This window comes from Bactrocera dorsalis, chromosome 3, assembly GCF_023373825.1.
Source record: "Bactrocera dorsalis isolate Fly_Bdor chromosome 3, ASM2337382v1, whole genome shotgun sequence".
NCBI lineage: Eukaryota > Metazoa > Arthropoda > Insecta > Diptera > Tephritidae > Bactrocera > Bactrocera dorsalis.
In genome coordinates, this window is record NC_064305.1 from 78318581 (window position 1) to 78340105 (window position 21525).

The 21525-nt window shown below is 37.5% G+C and overlaps 4 protein-coding genes and 1 long non-coding RNA gene across 12 annotated transcripts in view; 1 reads left to right on the top strand and 4 right to left on the bottom strand.

The window, feature by feature from the left end:
* The window catches only part of LOC105231257 (UDP-glucosyltransferase 2-like), a 61731-nt gene that overhangs the window by 9210 nt on the left and 30996 nt on the right, over positions 1–21525 (bottom strand). The window contains exon 2 of the mRNA XM_049452462.1: positions 16916–17037. Within this exon, the coding sequence (XP_049308419.1) occupies positions 16916–17037 (122 nt within the window). The remainder of the gene's footprint in view (positions 1–16915; positions 17038–21525) is intronic.
* Positions 1–21525, bottom strand: part of LOC105231237 (UDP-glycosyltransferase UGT5) — a 45392-nt gene that overhangs the window by 2347 nt on the left and 21520 nt on the right. For 2 of the 5 annotated variants that reach the window (XM_049452460.1, XM_049452456.1), the window contains exon 1: positions 18618–18836. The exons of the other annotated variants lie outside the window; for them this stretch is intronic. In XM_049452460.1, coding sequence (XP_049308417.1) covers positions 18618–18620 — 3 coding nt within the window. In that variant the 5' untranslated portion in view covers positions 18621–18836. Of the gene's footprint in view, positions 1–18617; positions 18837–21525 lie in introns of those variants that run through there. 5 annotated transcript variants of the gene reach the window in all.
* Positions 915–19660, top strand: LOC125777464 (uncharacterized). The gene is made up of 4 exons (XR_007422321.1): positions 915–2268; positions 18302–18543; positions 18833–19463; positions 19521–19660. It is a non-coding gene; the product is annotated as an uncharacterized LOC125777464 (long non-coding RNA).
* Positions 7308–21525, bottom strand: part of LOC115066621 (UDP-glycosyltransferase UGT5-like) — a 42039-nt gene continuing 27821 nt past the window's right edge. Inside the window, exons 1-6 of one of the 4 annotated variants that reach the window (XM_049452468.1) lie at positions 16709–16920; positions 9174–9335; positions 8973–9069; positions 8438–8896; positions 7895–8373; positions 7308–7830 (exon numbers count right to left, since the gene is read on the bottom strand). In XM_049452468.1, coding sequence (XP_049308425.1) covers positions 7438–7830; positions 7895–8373; positions 8438–8896; positions 8973–9069; positions 9174–9221 — 1476 coding nt within the window. In that variant the 5' untranslated portion in view covers positions 9222–9335; positions 16709–16920 and the 3' untranslated portion in view covers positions 7308–7437. Of the gene's footprint in view, positions 7831–7894; positions 8374–8437; positions 8897–8972; positions 9070–9173; positions 9336–14698; positions 14870–16708; positions 16921–21525 lie in introns of those variants that run through there. The other 3 variants (XM_049452466.1, XM_049452467.1, XM_049452469.1) reach the window with 3 other exon arrangements.
* LOC125777462 (UDP-glycosyltransferase UGT5-like) lies at positions 20168–21499 on the bottom strand. Its single transcript, XM_049452471.1, has 3 exons — positions 21222–21499; positions 20680–21158; positions 20168–20621 (listed from the first exon to the last, which is right to left on the bottom strand). Exons 1-3 carry the CDS (start codon positions 21412–21414, stop codon positions 20229–20231), a joined length of 1065 nt encoding a protein of 354 aa, XP_049308428.1. The 5' UTR covers positions 21415–21499; the 3' UTR covers positions 20168–20228.

The window sequence follows — 21525 nt, forward strand, 5'->3', positions numbered from 1 at the left end:
GGTAGTGTTTTGTACTACTATGAGCAAAAAATTGCAAGACTTTGCTTATAATTTTGAAATTATTAATTTACTAGAGGGCCTGTGCACACTTTACTGCGGCTAACACATAGATAATACTACTGCTATCATCTATATGATTTCTATTTGTTAGATTATAACTATTTGCTAATAAAATATAGCATTTATGTGAAGCAATTTGTCTTGGTTTACATAAGAATGGAATAAAGCATTTGGTGAGTAAAGAAAGCATTGCTTTTTGGGGGAAAAAACTCCACATTTTGATTCTGCACCAGTAAAAATCCACCGTTGAAAACAAATTTATTAAGTTGTAAAGAGGCGAAATGAGCGCCGAAGACAGTGACGCCCTAAGTGGTGAAAGCTCTGTGCAAAGAGTTGAAAACTTCATTTTTGACCTGTTTTGACGTGTTTTTTTTGGCTTCGGCTCACATTTCCTACGACATTCGGGCGATTTACTCTCTGTTTCTGGATCGTAAGCATAGATCCCAGACTCAGCGTCAGTAATAATACGTTTCACGATAGCACTATTTCACAGACTCTAACGCGACGCTGTGTTTCGAAAAAATGTTGTGATTTTGGGACCAATCTTGCTTTCATCGGTTGATATTGCAACGATACCAGTAAAATCTATAGTAGATAATTGTTGACTCCCAATCACCAAATTGCTTATTATTGACGTTTTGATCATCAGTTGATGTTAATGGCTGTCCTGGACGTGGTTCGACGCCAAGGCGTTCTCGCCCTTCTTTGAATATTTTCTGCCAATCAAAAACACTTGCTCGCGATAAACAATTATCATCAGCGGTCTTCGCAAACAGTCTAAATGTTGCGGCAGCAGAAATGTGATTCCGAAGAGCAACCTGAAGAGATTTAAGAGCAGCCTTTTCATACAGAAGAAAGAAAGATTTGGTGTGGTTTGTGGGTCTCTGGTATCATCGGTACATATTTCTTTAAAAATAATGCCAGGGAGACGTAACCGTCAATGATATTTGGTTTCAGCAAGACTGTGCCACTTCCCACACATCGCATCAATCAATAAATTTATTGAGAGAAGACTTCGGCGAGCAGATAATTTTACGTTTTGGGCTGGTCGTTTGGCCACCAAAACGGTGTAATATCGCACCGTTAGAATTTATGCTGTGGGATATGCGAAGTATAAAGTCCAAAGCTAAATATCACGCGTGTCATTCGCTAGTTACCAATCGAAATCCTCGAACGAGTCATCGAAATTTGGACTTAACGGATGAAGCACCTGAGACGTAGCCGCTGCCAACATTTAAAGGAGATTATCTTCAAAAAATAAATACAAAATAATGTTCTTTCGAATGATAATATACATTCCCCAGTAAATTGGAGTTTCTGTATTTTTTCTATAAAAAATCAGGGAAGTTCGAAATGTATCGCCCATTATAAATATCAGAAACTAATAAGACTGCCTTAGTATTTATTAATAAGTATGTATGTACAAAAGTATTTTTGTTGAAAATGATTGAAGCCGGTTTCGACAAATTAGAATTGCCATCGTCTAAGGTCAGTTACTTTGACAAATGTTTCATAAATGCATTGTTGATAACGAAAGTATCGCACCGAAGCTATAATTAAATCAAATTATTCTAAGTGATTTTCATATGTGTTAGTGCGCAATTATTGATTATTTCTTTGATTTTATAATGAGGCAAAGCAAATGTGCATAGTCTAGTCTAATCGTGCTGATTTACAAGCACACGTTTAACGGTCGCCATAGAAATAGAGAGTGCGCGTTAATAGAACATAAACTCACGTGTGTGAATGTGTGTGTGCTTATTGCAAAAATTGGCACATTAAATTAATCTTAAAGATTCAAGGACAAAACCTTGACTATGAAACAATGGACCCAACGGCAACGTAGTCGTGTGTGAGCGTGACGTCAATTTACTTTGTTTTGTTTTAAAATTTGCGTAGAATTTTTTGCTTAGAACATAGAGAGACATGGTAGATGTGAAGTAGAGTATAGAGCCGCAGAAATGTTACTGAAGGCAAGCAGTTTTATTGCTATTAATGAAAGTGTGTCTTTCGCTCTGCCTTAAAAGAAATTCTGCTAATTTTCTATCTAAATAATATCTATGCTAGACGGTTGATCTCATATAAGTGGTTCGTGCGTTTGTATTAGCTGATCAATTTGAAATCTTTAAAGGTTTAATGATGACCCAATTAGCTGAATAAGGTTAAATTTTTTGCTGTTAATTCCTTTTTACTTCATATACAGCAAATGTACTTAACAAGATCTAGAAGATGTCATGATAATTGGATTATACTTGTATGGACGGAACGAAAGAAGATATTTTCATATTGTTGCTTATATTTGTTGGATAAAGCTTTAACTAGCTTTCTGAGTTGGAAATGAAGAAAACGCGATGGAGTGGTTCATTGTTTTCGAAAGAATTGAGCTATTTCATATCATTTTACTCAATGAAACCCATGTAACCTAACCGGCGCGCAAATGTGGACTTAAGGTATGGACGTGGATCAAGTTAGCTTTTTCGAATGAATTTCACTGAATCGATTTCAAAGCATACCATCCAAATCGAAGAATATCTATGACCAAACTACGGCTAAACAACGGTATGTCATGAAGGCTCGTTGAAAGCAATCTTCATTCTCCGGCTTTCTTATCTTTCCTTAAAATAAATAAAACTCTGTATTCGAAACTCAGCACTTTAAAGCATATTTAAGCGGAGCAAACGTACCAGGTCAGAATGTAAAATATATATGTACGTATATTAATCTATTATTCCGTCAGCTTAATCATACCTCTACAGTCTTCAACGACAATGCTGATATATATTGGAACTAGAAGCAGTCAGGAATCAAATTCATACATTTTTGCCTCAAATCCCATTATGATAGGTTATACTTCTTTAGTTTGTTCTTTCTAATTATCTGACATGCCATTTTTCTCGATTTTTTTTTTAATGTTCGAACTTTAATTTTTATAAAGATTTTTATGAAGGCGTGACAAGCGACTAAAATGCTAAGTACTTCTTTGCAATAATTCTAAAGCACAGTTATTTCATATAAACACTCAAATAATTAATTTAAATATTTTATTTTTTTAATTATCAATTAAAATATTTTCACACAAATTACCATTTTTATAAGAAACACAATTCGTTTTAATTATAATTGATACTTATTAATTAAATTTTAATTTTTTGATCATATATTTTTATTATTATATTTTTTTTCAAACAATTTTATATTTCAGACAAAATTGTAAAATAATTATTTCTTTTTATTATTTTATTTTTCAAATAATTCTTTATTTGATCACAAATTTAAAATAATTTACTTATTTTTTCGTTTATTTTTCGAGAATTCCCGCAATTATCTACCGTAACAAATTGCAGCCGAACACAGTTAGTGTGGATTTTGTACTGAAATGTCAATACAACGCTTTTCAATTTTTAAGATTTGAATTTTCAACGATTTCTATTCATTGATAACTACACACATAGCTGCATTTATATAAGTGTATTAGCGATTACACATACATATATAAACAAACGAGGATTTGCTTGCACTTGCTTAGAATGTGTTCTATGTTTTGGCCGAGTGCATGCTGCGAGCGAGTCGTACATCGTGCTATCAATGTGCCGAGCATACACATACATACATATATAAAGGGTGATTTTTTAAGAGCTTGATAACTTTTTTTTAAAAAAAACGCATAAAATTTGCAAAATCTCATCGGTTCTTTATTTGAAACGTTAGATTGGTTCATGACATTTACTTTTTGAAGATAATTTCATTTAAATGTTGACCGCGGCTGCGTCTTAGGTGGTCCATTCGGAAAGTCCAATTTTGGGCAACTTTTTCGAGCATTTCGGCCGGAATAGCCCGAATTTCTTCGGAAATGTTGTCTTCCAAAGCTGGAATAGTTGCTGGCTTATTTCTGTAGACTTTAGACTTGACGTAGCCCCACAAAAAATAGTCTAAAGGCGTTAAATCGCATGATCTTGGTGGCCAACTTACGGGTCCATTTCTTGAGATGAATTGTTGTCCGAAGTTTTCCCTCAAAATGGCCATAGAATCGCGAGCTGTGTGGCATGTAGCGCCATCTTGTTGAAACCACATGTCAACCAAGTTCAGTTCTTCCATTTTTGGCAACAAAAAGTTTGTTAGCATCGAACGATAGCGATCGCCATTCACCGTAACGTTGCGTCCAACAGCATCTTTGAAAAAATACGGTCCAATGATTCCACCAGCGTACAAACCACACCAAACAGTGCATTTTTCGGGATGCATGGGCAGTTCTTGAACGGCTTCTGGTTGCTCTTCACCCCAAATGCGGCAATTTTGCTTATTTACGTAGCCATTCAACCAGAAATGAGCCTCATCGCTGAACAAAATTTGTCGGACGTAAAGCGCGAAACACATTTCGAACCGAACACTGATTTTGGTAATAAAATTCAATGATTTGCAAGCGTTGCTCGTTAGTAAGTCTATTCATGATGAAATGTCAAAGCATACTGAGCATCTTTCTCTTTGACACCATGTCTGAAATCCCACGTGATCTGTCAAATACTATAATGCATGAAAATCCTAACCTCAAAAAAATCACCCGTTATATACATATGCACATTTGTGTAATTATGTTTGATTATACTTCTATTTACCGTTATTTATTTTATTACTTTTTTTTTCAAAAAAATCAAGGTGAAGGTAGAGCATTTTGTCACAAAGCGATTTATATGCCGAGTCGCTGAACTTATCTGGAGCTTAGCACCGGATTATTTAGAAATCACACGCTGATTTACTGATTTGAAAAATGTCACAACGGTCACGTTTATAATAATGCGCTTAATTAATTACTTAAACAAATATTGCTGTTTGTCACGAAGTTTGTGATACCTAGAAGGTAACGTCGGAGACCCCATAAAAATATATATAAACATTTAGCAAGTAAGTGAGGCTAAATACGGATGCAACCGAACATTTTAAACTCTTGCAATCTGCAGGAAATAAAAGATGGTAAAACGAACATCATTGTATATATTATTATTATTATTTTATTAGGAAAAATATACAAAATATTAAACCTAATGGTAAGAATGGAGTACAAGCTACTGTGGCCATCGCCTCCGATATAATAGTATAAAGTTACAAAGTTTATATTTTATTATAAAAATTACATTCCTTTAGAAAATTGCATATATTAACAATATTTGCAAAAGATAGTGTATTTAACAATGTTTGGTATTTACTAGAATTAAAGTGTTTTTGCCTAATACGAGTACTCTCTAGTGCTGGACAGATATTGAATATATGTTCCACGGATAATGTGCTGGGGCAAAATGAGCATGATGGTATAGGATTGCCGCCAAGAAGATGTTGGTGAGTGATTTGCGTGTGTCCGATCCTTAATCGAGTAAAACTTGTTGCTTGCTGTCTTGAGATGTTGTTGGGGTAGCGTACCTTTTCGCGTAGTTTGTTTAGGATTGCGTAGAAAGAATCAAAGAGTGTTAGGTGAGCAAACTTTACTATAAAAAAAGTGTTTAAAAGTAAGAGTTTTTTATAATTCTATTTCGTCAACGGTTTCTGAGCTAAGAGAATCTGTTGGGAAAGATAGAAGAGTATTTTGGATAGAAGTTCTGTCTTCGGTGTTTTGAAGTACTGTATTATTGTTTAAGAATTGTGTGAGAAGAGTGTGTTCGTTTAAAACGGAGATTGGGTTATTGTTATTGTTTGATAAAGTAGGATTGGGAGAGGGTATGTTTTGTGAGTGTTTACTTGAATCAGTTGTATGGTTGGATTGTTGTGTGCATTGTTGGTAAGGAGTATTGCTGTTATTGTTGCTATTGATATGAAAATGTTAGAATGTCTTTCCTTTTAAGTAGGGTGGGACATAGTTTGTGGTCCGATCTATGTTGTTGTTTACAGTTAATGCATTCTACTTTACTACATGGAGTGGGGTTATGGGTTGAAGAGGAGCAAACGTTACACTGATGATCGGATTTGCAATGTTTAGCTGTATGGCTCAAAACAAAGCAGTTTTTACACTGCATTGGGGATGGGATATAAGGTTCAACTTTGACTTTAAGCCAAGCGACATTAACTTCTTTGGGTAATTCATATGCGTTAAAGGAAATTATGTGAAGAGGCGTGTTTATGGTTTTACCATCTATAATTTTCATAATTTTTTTGCACTCTGTTGCACCCTGTTGGCGTAGACCGTCCACTATTTGGTTTTCAGTAAGGCTAGCAAGACAGCTTGCATATATAACGCCTTTCACCGTGTTTAGTGTTGGGTGTAAATTAACGGAAATTTCACAAATGTTTGACTGTTCTGTTGCTTTGAGGTATTTGTTAGTTTGTGGGTTATTTTTGGTGAGGATGAGGAGATTTCCGTTTCTGGTAAATGAGACAAAACTGGGTGGTTCGTAAGTAATCGATTCTAGAGCTTTTTGAAGAGGAATATGTTAACGGATTTTAAAGGTTTTTGACTGTCTTTGTTTTTAATTATTAGGAATTTGGGACAAGAGGGAGGGGAGAGGTTAAAGGTTTTATTGTTTTTCTTTAAATGTGGGAAGTCATGTGGATTGTTGAGGTTGGGAATTTTCCGTTTGGGCGATGGCTCCGCTCCTAAGACAGCAAACTAGCTTCGGTCACCACCTCCAGGATCAGAGGCCATGATTGATGCACAATGAAAATTATTTTTTTAAATTACACAAATCAGTGTATTTTAGTTCACACTGATTAATTATAAATTTAATTATTAAGAGAAAGTCATTATCTTTAAAATTGACACTTGACAACAACAAAATTGTTGAGAGCGAAAGAAACAGGAGAAAAACAACCACTAAGAACGTCTTTACTGTTCGGTAGTCAATTACTCACTGTCATTGTATATAGCATAAGGATAAGTACCGGAAGTAACACCAGAGAGAAGTGTTAGATCTCAGCGAACACAATTCTTCACCATTAGGCAAAGCTAGCCGCTTCCAGGCGAGTTCTTTCTTGAGGCGTTCCGACCATTGTCAGTAAATGTTCGAAATAAGAGTTCGACCGCAAGGGCTCATAGTAGCAATTCACAGTAGATGATTCCTTGCCAATCTCACGAAGAACAGAGCAAAACATTTTTGACCGCCAATCTTTGCTTGCGCATACTTTAAAATCCAAAGTAGTACGGAGAAATGTACACAAGTTCAGACGTTAGATTGTAGTTCGTGTTCGGAACCCGTCGTGGGAAGCAATTATATAGTTTTCTATAGGAATGATTCAAATAAGTTAAAGTATTCAACAACTCAAAGTGATTTCCTAATATTTATTTTTTATAAATTTCAATTTAGCGCAAATTGAGCCTCATATGCATACATATTAAAGAACTAACCACACATAACCACATAATTTTTTAAAACAACAACAATTCATAGAATTATATTAATTCACTTTCTGCTTGATCTGTTCACCGCTGATTCGTCGCAAGATCCAGCGTACCAACAGAACAAGCACTCCAAGGGCAACAGCAACGGCGGCTACGACCAGAGCGATCACGTCCAGCAAATAGAATTGGTACCACTTCAAGTCCAAGCCGGCAGCGCGCAAATGCCGTGCGCCCTTATGACGTATTACGTAATCGATCCAGTAGAGCGCAGTCTCACGTGGACCCATGGGACGATCGTGAAAAATGCTCGAGAAGCGTTTGATATTGTCGCGATAAGTGTTGTTGTGCAACAATTGTTGGAGGCTATTCTTTAGCTGCTCACTGGTGAGTGTGCGGAAGTCCAGGATGATGGCATAACCATTGTTCTCGGCTTTCTTCACATTAAGGTGCTGCGGGAGAGAAGGATTAAACTGTAAATTTCTTTTTATAGAATTTAGATTTTATTTTAATTACCTGATCGAAGAAGAAGGGCATGCCAAGTACGGGCACGGCATGGTAGACGGCTTCCTGTGAGCCAAAAAGACCGCCATGCGAAATGAAGACACGCACATTAGGATGTGCCAAGATATCACTTTGCGGCAGCCATTTCTTCACCATAACATTCGAAGGTAAATCCGGAAGGCTATCGTTTTCAAATTTCCACAGCACACGCTCATTCAGCTGAGCAAATACGTTGAGGAACAAGCGTAACTTCTCCACAGGCATATCTTTGCTCTGCACTTGACTGCCCAAACTGAAGTATATGGCGCCATGTTCGGCCTCATCCAGGAACTGCTTTATATCGCTGGGCAACGCTTTTGGCGGATAGATATGCATGCCACCGACATTGATCATGTTCTCCGTCGTAGGTCCAGCTGCCGCCAATGGCGTATAGTTGTTGATCAATATGGCTGAGAGATTTCTATTCATTTCGGAGGTGCTGGGGAATTTGACTGCAAAGTAGAAGGAGTGTAAGTAAGAATTGCGGCTTATTTCAAGTTTTTATCTAACACTTACTTGGTAAGTGTCCGAAGTATTTCTGCACCAGAACGTCCATTTGCGGAAAATACCTAAACTCGCGGTCCAAGTCCGTGCGCAATGAAGTGTACGTGTTATAGACGCGTTCGAAAAAGCTCATATGCTCCGTCAGCGGTAGATATCCATGGGGCACGTATGACCACGGTTGTATAATGCCAAACATTTCACTCATATATGTTTGTTGTGCAAATGTGGCCGTACTTATAACGGGTATATTGTAGACATGTGCCAAGGCCGAGAATGCATCCTGACAGAATTGTTCGACCAGCAGGAGATCATATACACCCTGTGTTTCTTTGGCGTTGATGATCGCTTGTATTTTCGGCTGCTTCAGCGCATGCTCCGTCGTCGATAGGCCCAAAAATACAATCATATCCAGTAATAGATCCAAATCCTTGTCCATGTCGTAGACCGTTTTGCCCCCGAATGTGTTGTATACTGGAAGTAAAATATTATTTTAGCGTTAGTTTTGGGTAGTTACTTTATGGATTCTGGATGTGTGATTTTCACTTACTTTCCTTCCAATATTCATAAACCGGCTCTATGAGTATCTCCGTGTAATTGGCGCCCATTTTTTCTGGTTCCAGCGTGAGTGCCGCTATCATGGTGACCTGAGAAATAGATTTAAAAAATAAGTAACAGTTTTTCATTAAAATCTTATATAAAATATATCTAGTTACATGGTATACCATATTATATATATATATATACATACCTCATGTCCGTGCTTCACTAGCTCGCTTATCAGCACACGATGCATCATGTAGTGGCTCTTGGCCGGAAATGAGTAAACGGCGAGTATTTTGGCGCCATCGGTTGCCGGCGCTTGCGCCGCCAGCACCGCAAGTGCCAGTAGACCGCAGAGCACTTGTTTATGCTTAAAAAATATTTTGGATTATACAGATATCAGATGGCACAATAAATATTTTTACTAATATATTCTAGCTTAATAATCGTTTCAAAACTCCTGCAAACACTTCGAGATCTTGGCACTAAATAGCTGACGCAATGTGCCTTAAACCCGACTTATGTAATACGGTATACCTGCGCTCAGAGTTTGTTGAATCTAAATAGCCTTCGCAGGAAGGTCTCTTACATAATCAGCATCACAAACAGACATTATTGCTTTTGCAAAAAAAAAAAAAATTCGCTTCAGAGAAAAATAAATAATGGAAATGTCCTGGATAGAATTGCGTAACCGCGCACAGCATATTCTGAAAATTGCGCGTGCTACCTATCTTTGGTTTGGTTGTAAGGCAGTCAGGGACATGTGTATAAAACAGCCGCTGAGTAAGTTCCTTGTAAGATAAATGCTCAGCATGGGACGACATTTTGCTCTATCGCACATGTGCAAGTTGGTGTTGTTTTCGATCTAAAATTTGCCATGCCAGGAGAGGAGATTTTTTGCAAGATACTTTCATACAAGGTGTATTCCAAAGTGAACAGGATCTTGAAAAAAAAATAGAACAAATGGTTTTTTTCGGCAAAATCAATATTCAAAGTAGTTTTATTCAAAATAGTCTCCTTTTGCTTCAATACATCTTTTTGCACGGTCCAAATGCTTGACGGACGTGTGTTTCAGCTCGTTGGCCGGTATTGCCGCCAGTATTCCGGTGCAAGCCTTCTGAATGGCCATAACGCTTTCCTTTCATGGGCAAATGCATTTTTCCGCAAAAGAAGAGGTCGCACGGTGCCATATCAGATGAGTACGGTGAGTGGTTAATGGTTAAAATGTGATTTTTTGTCAAATAATCGTCCTTAGAATGTCGGATTCTGTGCAAGTTTTGGTCGTCAGTCAATGTGTGCGGAACAAACCGTGCATACATCTTTCGTAAGATGTTTTTGAGATGTTCAATTCCATTTCCATGATGATTTCTGCTGAAGTTTGATGAACTCACATACAGTTTCGATGGAATTTGTTCACGGCTTTTGATTGGCCCACATGTTGATTGTACCACTTTGAAAACGTTGAAACCACTCGTGCACTCGAGTTACGGGATGAGCAATCATCGACATAAACTTGTTTCATCAATACAAATGTTTCGGTAAAAGTTGTACCAATTCTAAAACAAAATTTAGTATTGACTCTTTGTTCGAAGCTCATTTTTGCACCGATAACACAAACATACTGACACTTAAAATGCAATAACTTCGTTTCCAATAAATGAAATGTCATGAAAGTCTTACTGGGCAATCGGCCGATCGATAGCAGATTATAACGCACATATAGATGGTGTCACCAGGTTAATTTAAAAAGTCCTGTTTAGTTTGGAAAGCACCTTGTACATAAGCAAAATAAAAAAGTGTGATTAAGCCGCACAGCCTATATGTATTTCTTATTTTGAACATACTGTCTTTCATTCTTTTAAGCTGCAGATTACATACTACATAAGGGTACACACATTAGGGTGGGTCAAAACTTACTAAAACTACCAGTGATTCTATTATGTTCCGGAGTAGATCCTGTTTAAGGATAAACACATTGAGGTGGGTAAAAAAAGCTCCAGTTTTTTCGCTTGGTACTCTGAAAGAAAGGCCATTTGGCACCTCTAGGAGTTATTTTGAAGTCTTTACAAATAAGAGCTCTTAATTGTAACGGGAAGCTCCTTCTCCCTGTAGTTTTCTAGAATATTTCAAATCTAATCGAACAACTATTAGAGACCATTTTTGTAGAGCAATAAATTTACTACGAAACTATGAGTGCAATAGGATATTTTTTATAGATTTATAAAATTCATAAAAAATAAAAAATTGCCGTAAATTAATGAAAATTTTGCCGCTAATATCGTACAAAATGCTTCTTCTTTTTCTTTACTGGCGTAGACACCGCTTACGCGATTATAGCCGAGTTAATAACAGCGCACCAGTCGTTTCTTCTCTTCGCTACGTGGCGCCAATTGGATATTCCAAGCGAGGGTCCTTCTCCACTTGGTCCTTCCAACGGAGTGGAGGTCTTCCTCTTCCTCTGCTTCCCGCGGCGGGTACTGCATCGAACACTTTCAGAGCTGGAGTGTTTTCGTCAATCCGGACAACATGGCCTAGCCAGCGTAGCGTAGTTGTCTCTTAATTCGCTGAACTATGTCAATGTCGTCGTATATCTCGTACAGCTCATCGTTCCATCGAATGCGATATTCGCCGTGGCCAATGCGCAAAGGACCATAAATCTTTCGCAGAACCTTTCTCTCGAAAACTCGTAACGTCGACTCATCGGTTGTTGTCATCGTCCAAGCCTCTGCACCATATAGCAGGACGGGAATTATGAGCGACTTATAGAGTTTGGCTTTTGTTCGTCGAGAGAGGACTTTACTTTTCAATTGCCTACTCAGTCCGAAGTAGCATCTCTTTGCAAGAGCTGTGTTGGATTTCGAGGTTGACGTCGTTGCTGGTGTTAACGCTGATTCTAAAATAGACGAAATTACCTACGACTTCGAAGTTATGACTGTCAACAGGGACGTGGGTGCCAGTGCGACTACTATTTGTTTGATGACAGGAGATATTTCGCCTTGCCCTCGTTCACTGCCAAACCCATCTGCTTTTCTTCCTTCTCCAGCCTAGAGAAAGCAGAACTAACGGCGCGGGTGTTGAGACCGATGATATCAATATCATCGGCATACGCCAGCACCTGTACACTCTTATAAGAGATTGTACCTGCTCGATTAAGTTCTGCAGCTCGAATAATTTTCTCCAGCAGCAGATTGAAGAAGTCGCACGATAGCGAGTCGCCTGGTCTGAAACCTCGTTTGGTATCGAACGGCTCGGAGAGGCCCTTCCCGATTCTGACGGAGCTTTTTGTGTTGCTCAAAGTCAGTTTACACAGCCGTATTAGTTTTGCGGGGATACTAAATTCAGACATCGCGGCATAAAGGCAGCTCCTTTTCGTGCTGCCGAAAGCAGCTTTGAAATCGACGAAGAGGTGATGTGTATCGATTCTCCTTTCACGGGTCTTTTCCAAGATTTGGCGCATGGAGAATATCTGATCGGTTGTTGATTTTCCAGGTCTAAAGCCACACTGAAAAGGTCCAATCAGTTTGTTGACGGTGGGCTTTAATCTTTCACACAATACGCTCGATAGAACCTTATATGCGATGTTGAGGAGGCTTATCCCACGGTAGTTGGCGCAGATTGTGGGATCTCCCTTTTTGTGGATTGGGCAGAGCACACTTAAATTCCAATCGTGGGCATGCTTTCGTCCGACCATATTTCACAAAGAAGCTGATGCATGCTCCTTATCAGCTCTTCGCCGCCGTGTTTGAATAGCTCGGCCGGCAGTCCATCGGCCCCCGCCGCTTTGTTGTTCTTCAGCCGGGTAATCGAACTTCTTCATGGTCGGGCAATGGAACGTCTGCTCCATCGTGATCGATTGGGGAATCGGGTTCGCCTTCTCCTGGCGTTGTACGTTCACTGCCATTCAGCAAGCTGGGGAAGTGTTCCCTCCATAATTTAAGTATGCTCTGGGCATCGGTGACTAGATCACCTTTGGGGGTTCTACAAAATGCTTAGGTTTACGAAAAAATCGTAAGGGACTGTTTTGTAAAGCATTCAATTTCCTACAAAATTTATGAAACGTAATATTTTTTCAATTATTTGGAAATGAGATATGAATGTTTCTGTCTGATAATAAGAAAAAACGGAACAATTTTAAGGTGGAGTATCTTTTAGACTACCATCTCCAAATTACGCACCCCATATGTTTATACTACCAACGATTACTTCAAACTGTTTTTAGAAAAATTTAGTTCTCAGCGTCGCTTGAAAGCAGATATGTTTATGTGTACCAGAAAATAGTCAGACTTTCTACTTTAAATTTCACACCAAAACCCAGTCGTCGCATTATTTTATTTTCCACGTTGGTATGACATAAGTATGTATGTGTGCAGAATCACATTTCTGGAATGTTGGAAAAAACCTTAGGTGATGATTGCTTGACGCGTGCAAGTGGTTATGATTGGAACAAATTATTCAAAGAGGGTAGAGAATCATATCCAGGAATAAAATAAAAGAATTGGTGCTAGAAAATCGATGATTAACTGTTAGAGATCTTACTGGTATTGTTGGAATATCGGAGCGATCAGTTTTTTATTTACTAAAATTTAATTTAGAAGTCGCCGCGGCGTCAAGCCAACTACAAAACTAGTTACGCAAATGTTTCGAAATGAACTAGTAACGAAAGTAAACTGAAGCAGACAGCAAATTGCCATGCAAAAAATTAAAAAAAAAAATACACGTGCTTAGGTAGCAGACAATTTCAAGTACTTTAAATATTCCACAATTATACTACCGTTATTATCTGCAGATAGATGTATTTTATAACAAAGCCAAAGATCTAAAAAGCACTGATAAATGCCATGAGTCTGCAAAAATTATTTTGGGAAGTCATAACTGAAGATAACTAAATTAGTAACGGTTTACAAGTGTCTGGTATTTATTGCCCTCAATCAGATAAGAGTACCCAGTACACCAAAATAAACACTAAACACCAAATTTTGGTTTATGCTTCTTGGAAGATATTATGTTATAAAAGGCTTTAGCTCTAATCACAAGGTCTTGAAGTTGCTTTGGGAAAATTTATCTTTTAATCACTCACAAAATGTCAGACTTCATATATCTTCGGTTTGTGGACTTTTTGATCTTCACGTAGTAGCCTACGAGTATGTTGTTCACGCATTTCGGACATGCTTCGCTGTGATTAGATGAGACAAGGTGGGGCGCTTAGAAAAACTGAGCGGCTTATTATAACGAAATCAGCTTCCCAGTTTTTTAGCGTCTAACCTTTCTTTCATGTAATCAATATTAAGAAAGATAATCAGGAAGCTCAATAAATTTGAGCACGGTGATCTTTGAATTTTCGTTCGATGCTTCTAATTTTCTAATGTTTGTTTTCTATATCCAACAATTTTTAGGCTTATTGACCATACGATTTATTAACATAAAATATAAAAAAATTTGTTTTAAAATTAAAAAAAAAATTATCTTACAAAAATCATATATTTTTCAAGAAAATCATTATTGCACTGCTATATATTTTTAGTTAAAATTAATACGACTTAATAACATCATATATTCTTCATACAGAAGGAGTCCTTAAGGACACTTTCACTCTAAATTAGTTCAAAGACACTTCCTTGTCAACTATTGTGACTACTTTTCGTTAAAATTCTTTCTTTCTTTATTTTTCGTTTCTGTTTTTTTTTCTTCTTCTCTTTCATTTAAAATTACACATTTTTTGCACACAGTGTTTACCATTTTTAGCTTTCAAGTTCTAGGCTTGTATATCCTTTCTTGCAAGTATTTTCGCCTATTATTTACTTTCGCTTCCTGCTATTATTTATTCTTCTACTATTTACTATTTCTTGGCACCGGGTATTGGTCAAGCTCAAGGCCACCTATCGCTAGCAGCGCACGCCTGTTACTAAAATGTAACAGTTTTTGGTACTTAACTCATAACTGTCTAAACTAATTTGCAACATTTTTACTGATAAACTTTGCTGTTTTTGAGGTGGCGCCACTTATCGCGCCATACGATTGCCAGATTACGTTTTAGTAATAGGTTTGGAGTTTACCGTAACTATTTGAAGTGTGTTTTTTCATCTCTATGATAAAAACAAGAAAAAACGTTAAATACCCTTCACAGGTGCATTTCTGTTAGTAACTATGTGTTCAGTTTGTATGAAAGCTATATGCTATAGCGATCCGATCTGAACAATTTCTTCGGAGATTACATTGTTGCCTTAAAAAATAATCTATACCAAATTTCGTGAATATATCTTGTCAAATGTGAAAGTTTTCCATACAAGAACTTGATTCCGATCGTTCAGTTTGTATGGCAGCTATATGTTATAGTGGTCCGATATCGGCAATTCCGACAAATGAGCAGCTTCTTTAAGAGAAAATGACGTTTGCAAAATTTCAAAACGATATCTTAAAAACTGAGGGACTAGTTTGTATATATACAGACAGACGGACAGACAGACGAACATGGCTAAATCGACTCAGCTCGACATACTGATTATTTATATATATACTTTATAGGGTCTCCGACCCTTCCTTCTGGGTGTTACAAACATCGTGACAAACTTAATATACCCTGTTCAGGGTATAATGATACGTTGACTGTTTCAGTTTATATTTAAATTGTAGTAAACTTAAACAAACCGTTATTTTTTCGTTTGAAAATAAAAAACCCGAAAAATTTTTTCTTGAAGACGAAAATTTTTCCAAATTTGCGAATTTGCAATAGCGCTCAATTTCTAGTGCATGTTTATAAAGGAAGATCCATTACGAGGTTCCCGACATTCTTTGGGAAAAAACATAGAAACTTCAAATTGAATGGGAAATGTTTATTATAATTCGAAAGAACATTCTTCGGCATTTATTTTTCGAAGATTATCCCTTTCATATATTGGCCGCAGCTACATAAGTCTTGAGTCCAATTTCGCTCCAAGGCCTGAATCGAAATATTATTGTTAATATAGACTTTAGACTTTATATATCCCCACAGGAAAAAAGTCTAACGATGTGATACCACACCACCTTGGTAACCAATCGACCGGCCCATTGTAAAATTATCTGCTCACCGAAATGTTCTCTCAATGAATCGACTGATTTATGGGATGTGTAGGAAGTGGGGCCGTTTTGTTGAAACCAAATATGGACGAGATCACGAACTTCAAATTTTAGTAATCAGGTGATAACGGTCACCACTGACGGCGCACAAACCACACCAAATCATTTTTTTCTGGATGAAATGGCAGCTCTTGAATCTCTTCAGGTTACTGGTTCAGAAATGAGCCTCATCGCTGAAAAATATTTGCACAAACTGTTTTTTGTAAGCTTTCAATTTAAGATCTCGGCGTAAAATGCGGCAAGTCGAGTTGCTGAGAATGGCGTCGATTCGACTCTCCACGGTTTGCGTGTACACGCTCTGCTACGACTGCTATATTTTCTTCACTCCGTGCTGGACGTGGGATATTCGTTCGAATATTACCCAATAATGTTTGCTGGGTCTCAAGATGGGTGAAGCGCCCGAATGACATGTTTTAAAAAACTTTAATTTCATAATAAAATTGAACGATTTGTAAACTTTGTTCGTGCCTAAGTCTTTCAATAATGAAATGCCAATAATACTGGACAAAAATAACAAGACTACTCTACTACTGGATCACCGGATCACCGGTTATATACAAAAAAATAAAGAAGTATTAAATGTATTTACCATTCCACTTAATCTAACTTAACCAAAAGTTTACTCACTCGGCAAATGTCCAAAGTACTTTGTGATCAAAGCATCCACCATGGGGAAGTATTTAAACTCGCGACTGTTATCGGTATTTAAAATGTGATAAGCATTCTGCAGACGTTGCCTAAAGCTCAGGCGATCCGTGAGTGGCAGTGGGCCATGCGGACCAGCAAGAGATTGTAGACACCGCGTGTTTGTTTGGCATTAATGATCGCTCGTACCTTCGGCTGTTTGAGCGCATGTTCAGTGCTGCCCATGCAAATCGCTTTCATCATATTCATAAAGTTCGTTATGTCATTGTTTGACTTATCGAATATTGTGTTGCTGCCGGTATCAGCATTGCCTATGTAATAAAAACTAAATTAAATAAATAAATATCATTGCAATCGAGTGCACTCACCATCCTTTCGATAGTCGTAAATCGGTTCGATGAGTATCTCTGTATAATTGCTGCCCAGACGTAGCGGCGCCAGCGTGTAAGCCGTTATCATGGTTACCTGTGCGCATATAAAAAAAGCGTATACTGTATGTGTACCTATGTATATACAAATATATATGGACATATATATGAAGTACTTTTTTGCAACGGAAAGTAAATTTAATTAATTTATTTAAAATTTAACACAGATAAAAAGTGTTTGAAAAAAGCAAGCGATAATTGCCTCGCGCCGTTCGCCGTTAACCTACCTCACCACATTCCCCACTAAATTAGAAAATTCTGTGTTTTTTCTTAAAAAAAAAAAGGTAACCTCGATATGGATCACCCTTTATATGCTTAATATTTACTAAACATCTGAAACTAATAAGACTACCCTAGTATTTATTAATAAGTATGTACAAAAGTATTTTTGTTGAAATTTATTGAAGCCGGTTTCGACAAACTAGCATTGCCATTGTCTAAGGTTAGTTACTTTGACAAATGTTTCATAAATGCATTGTTGATAACGAAAGTATCGCACCGAAACTATAATTAAATCAAAAATTATTATATTTTATGTGTGATTTTCATGTGTGTTAGTGCGCAATTATTGATTATTTCATTGACTTTATAATGAAGCAAAGCAAATGTGCATAGTCTAGTCTAATCGTGCTGATTTACAAGCACACGTTGTACGGTCGCCATAGAAATAGAGAGTGCGCATTTATAGAACATAAACTCGCGTGTGTGTATGTGTGTTTATTACAAAAATTGGCACATTAAATTAATCTTAAAGATTCAAGGACAAAACCTTGACTATGAAACAATGGACCCAACGACAACGTAGTCGTGTGTGAGCGTGACGTCAATTTACTTTGTTTTAAAATTTGCGTACAATTTTTTGCCTAGTAATAGAGTGGACTATAGAACCGCAGTAATGATGCTCAAGCCAAGCAGTTTTATTGGCATTAAAGAAAGAGTGTCTTTCGCTCTGCCTTGAAACAAATTCTGCTAATTTTCTATCTAAATAATATCTATGCTAGACGGTTGATCTGATCTCATATAAGTGGTTCGTGCGTTTTGTTATCTGATCAATTTGGAATCTTTAAAGGTTTTATGACGACCCGATTAGCTGAATAACGTTCAATTTTTTTGCTGTTAATTCCGTTTTACTTCATATGCAGCAAAGGTACTTAACAAGATCTAGAAGATGTCATGATAATCGGATTATACTTGTATGGTCGGAACGAAAGAAGATATTTTCACATTGCTGCTTATATTTGTTGGATAAAGCTTTAACTAGCTTTCTGAGTTGGAAATGAAGAAAACGCGATGGAGTGGCTCATTGTTTTCGAAAGAATTGAGCTATTTCATATCATTTTACTCTATGAAACCCATGTAACCTAACCTGCAAGCAAATGTGGACTCAAGGTATGGATGCAAGATAATTAATTTAAATATTTTATTTTTTTAATTATCAATTAAAATATTTTCACACAAATTACCATTTTTATAAGAAACACAATTCGTTTTAATTATTATCGTTATTATATTTTAACTTTTCCTTCTTTATTTTTTTTATTATTATAATTTTTTTTTTTTTTTATTTCAGACAAAATTTTAAAATAATTATTTCTTTTTATTATTTTATTTTTCAAATAATTCTTTATTTGATCACAAATTTAAAATAATTAATTTATTTTTTCGTTTATTTTTTGAGAATTCCCGCAATTATCCACCGTAACAAATTGCTGCCGAACACATTCAGTGTGGATTTTGTACTGAAATGTCAATACAACGCTTTCCAATTTTTAAGATTTGAATTTTCAACGATTTCAATCCATTGATAACTACACACATAGCTGCATTTATATAACTGTATAAGCGATTACCCATGTGTATTTTCCAACAAACGAGTATTTGCTTGCACTTGCTTAGAATGTGTTCTATGTTTTGGCCGAGTGCATGCTGCGAGCGAGTCGTACGTCGTGCTATCAGTGCGCCGAGCATACACATACATACATATGCACATTTGTGTAATTATGTTGAAATATACTTCTATTTACCGTTATTTATATTATTACTTTTTTTTTTCAAAAAAATCAAGGTGAAGGTAGAGCATTTTGTCACAAAGCGATTTATATGCCGAGTCGCTGAACTTATCTGGAGCTTAGCACGGGATTATTTAGAAATCACACGCTGATTACTGATTGAAAAATGTCACAACGGTCGCGTTTATAATAATGCACTTAATTAATTACCTAAACAAATATTGCTGTTTGTCACGAAGTTTGTAACACCTAGAAGTTAACGTCGGAGACCCCATAAAAATATATATACACATTTAGCAAGTAAGTGAGGGCTAAATACGGATGCAACCGAACATTTTAAACTCTTGCAACCTGCAGGAATCAAAAGATGGTAAAACCTTGTAACCGAAGGTACTACTCGTACCAGTTGAGTTTTCACACAACTCTGGACTGGCGGCCGGATCTTAGTCGCCTCTTACGACAGGAATGCCTTGCCACGGGTATATTCGGTTTCCCCCCCGAACCCTGAGGGAGTCACCACGAAATCGAAAGCAATTGAAGTAATAAGTACCGGAAGTAACACCAGAGAGAAGTGTTAGATCTGAGCGAACATATTTCTTCACCTATTAGGCAAAGCTAACCGTTTCCAGGCGAGTTCTTTCTTGAGGCGTTCCGATCATTGACAGTATGTAAATGTTCGAAACAAGAGTTCGACCGCAGAGGCTCATTACAGTAATTCAGAATACATGATTCCTTGCCAATCTCACCAAGAACAGAGCAAAATCTTTTTGACCGCCAATCTTTGTTGCGTATACTTTAAATTTCAAAGTAGTACGGAGAAATGTACACAAGTTCAGACGTTAGACTTTAGTTCGTATTCGGAACCCGTCGTGGGAAGCAATTATTTAGTTTTCTATAGGAATGATTCAAATAAGTTAAAGTATTCAACAACTCAAAGTGATTTCCTAACATGTTTTTTATAAATTTCATTTTAGCGCAAATTGAGCCTCATATGCATACATATTAAAGAACTAACCACACATAACCACATAATTTTTTAAAACAACAACAATTCATAGAATTATACTAATTCACTTTCTGCTTGATCTGTTCACCGCTGATTCGACGCAAGATCCAGCGAACTAACAGAACAAGCACTCCAAGGGCAACAGCCACGGCGGCTACGACCAGAGCGATCACGTCCAGCAAATAGAATTGGTACCATTTCAAGTCCAAGCCAGCAGCGCGCAAATGACGCGCTCCCTTATGACGTATTACGTAATCGATCCAGTAGAGCGCAGTCTCACGTGGACCCATGGGACGATCGTGGAAAATGCTCGAGAAGCGTTTGATATTGTCGCGATATGTGTTGTTGTGCAACAATTGTTGGAGGCTATTCTTTAGCTGCTCACTGGTGAGTGTGTGGAAGTCCAGCATGATGGCATAACCGTTGTTCTCGGCTTTCTTCAAATTAAGGTGCTGCGGGAGAGAGAGGAATAAACTGTTTTTGTAGAACTTAGATTCTATTTTAACTAACCTGATCGAAGAAGAAGGGCATCCCAAGTACGGGCACGGCATGGTAGACAGCTTCCTGTGAGCCAAAGAGACCGCCATGCGAAATGAAGACACGCACATTAGGATGTGCCAAGATATCACTCTGTGGCAGCCATTTCTTCACCATAACATTCGAAGGTAAATCCGGAAGGCTATCGTTTTCAAATTTCCACAGCACACACTGATTCAGCTGAGCGAATACGTTGAGGAACAAGCGTAACTTCTCCACTGGCATATCTTTACTCTGCACTTGACTGCCCAAACTGAAGTAGATGGCGCCATGTTCGGCCTCATCCAGGAACTGCTTTATATCGCTGGGCAACGCTTTTGGCGGATAGATATGCATGCCACCGACATTGATCATGTTGTCCGTCGTGGGTCCAGCTGCCGCCAATGGCGTATAGTTGTTGATCAATATGGCTGAGAGATTTCTATTCATTTCGGAGGTGCTGGGGAATTTGACTGCAAAGTAGAAGGAGTGTGAGTAAGAATTGCGGCTTATTTCAAGTTTTATCTAATACTTACTTGGCAAGTGTCCGAAGTATTTCTGCACCAGTACGTCCATTTTCGGAAAATACCTAAACTCGCGGTCCAAGTCCGTGCGCAATGAAGTGTACGTGTTATAGACGCGTTCGAAAAAGCTCATATGCTCCGTTAGCGGTAGATAGCCATGGGGCACGTATGACCACGGTTGTATAATTCCAAACATTTCACTCATAAATGTTTGTTGTGCAAAAGTGGCCGTACTTATAACGGGTATATTGTAGACATGTGCCAAGGCCGAGAATGCATCCTGACGGAATTATTCGACCAGCAGGAGATCATAGAC

Excerpts from the sequence above, each read along its gene's own strand:
- LOC125777462 (XM_049452471.1), bottom strand. The coding sequence starts at position 21,414 with ATGAGTGAAATGTTTGGAATTATACAACCGTGGTCATACGTGCCCCAT. Across the intron at positions 21,159-21,221 it reads ATACTTCGGACACTTGCCAA|TCAAATTCCCCAGCACCTCC; the intron begins GTAAGTATTAGA and ends TCTACTTTGCAG. Across the intron at positions 20,622-20,679 it reads TGCCCTTCTTCTTCGATCAG|CACCTTAATTTGAAGAAAGC; the intron begins GTTAGTTAAAAT and ends TCTCTCCCGCAG.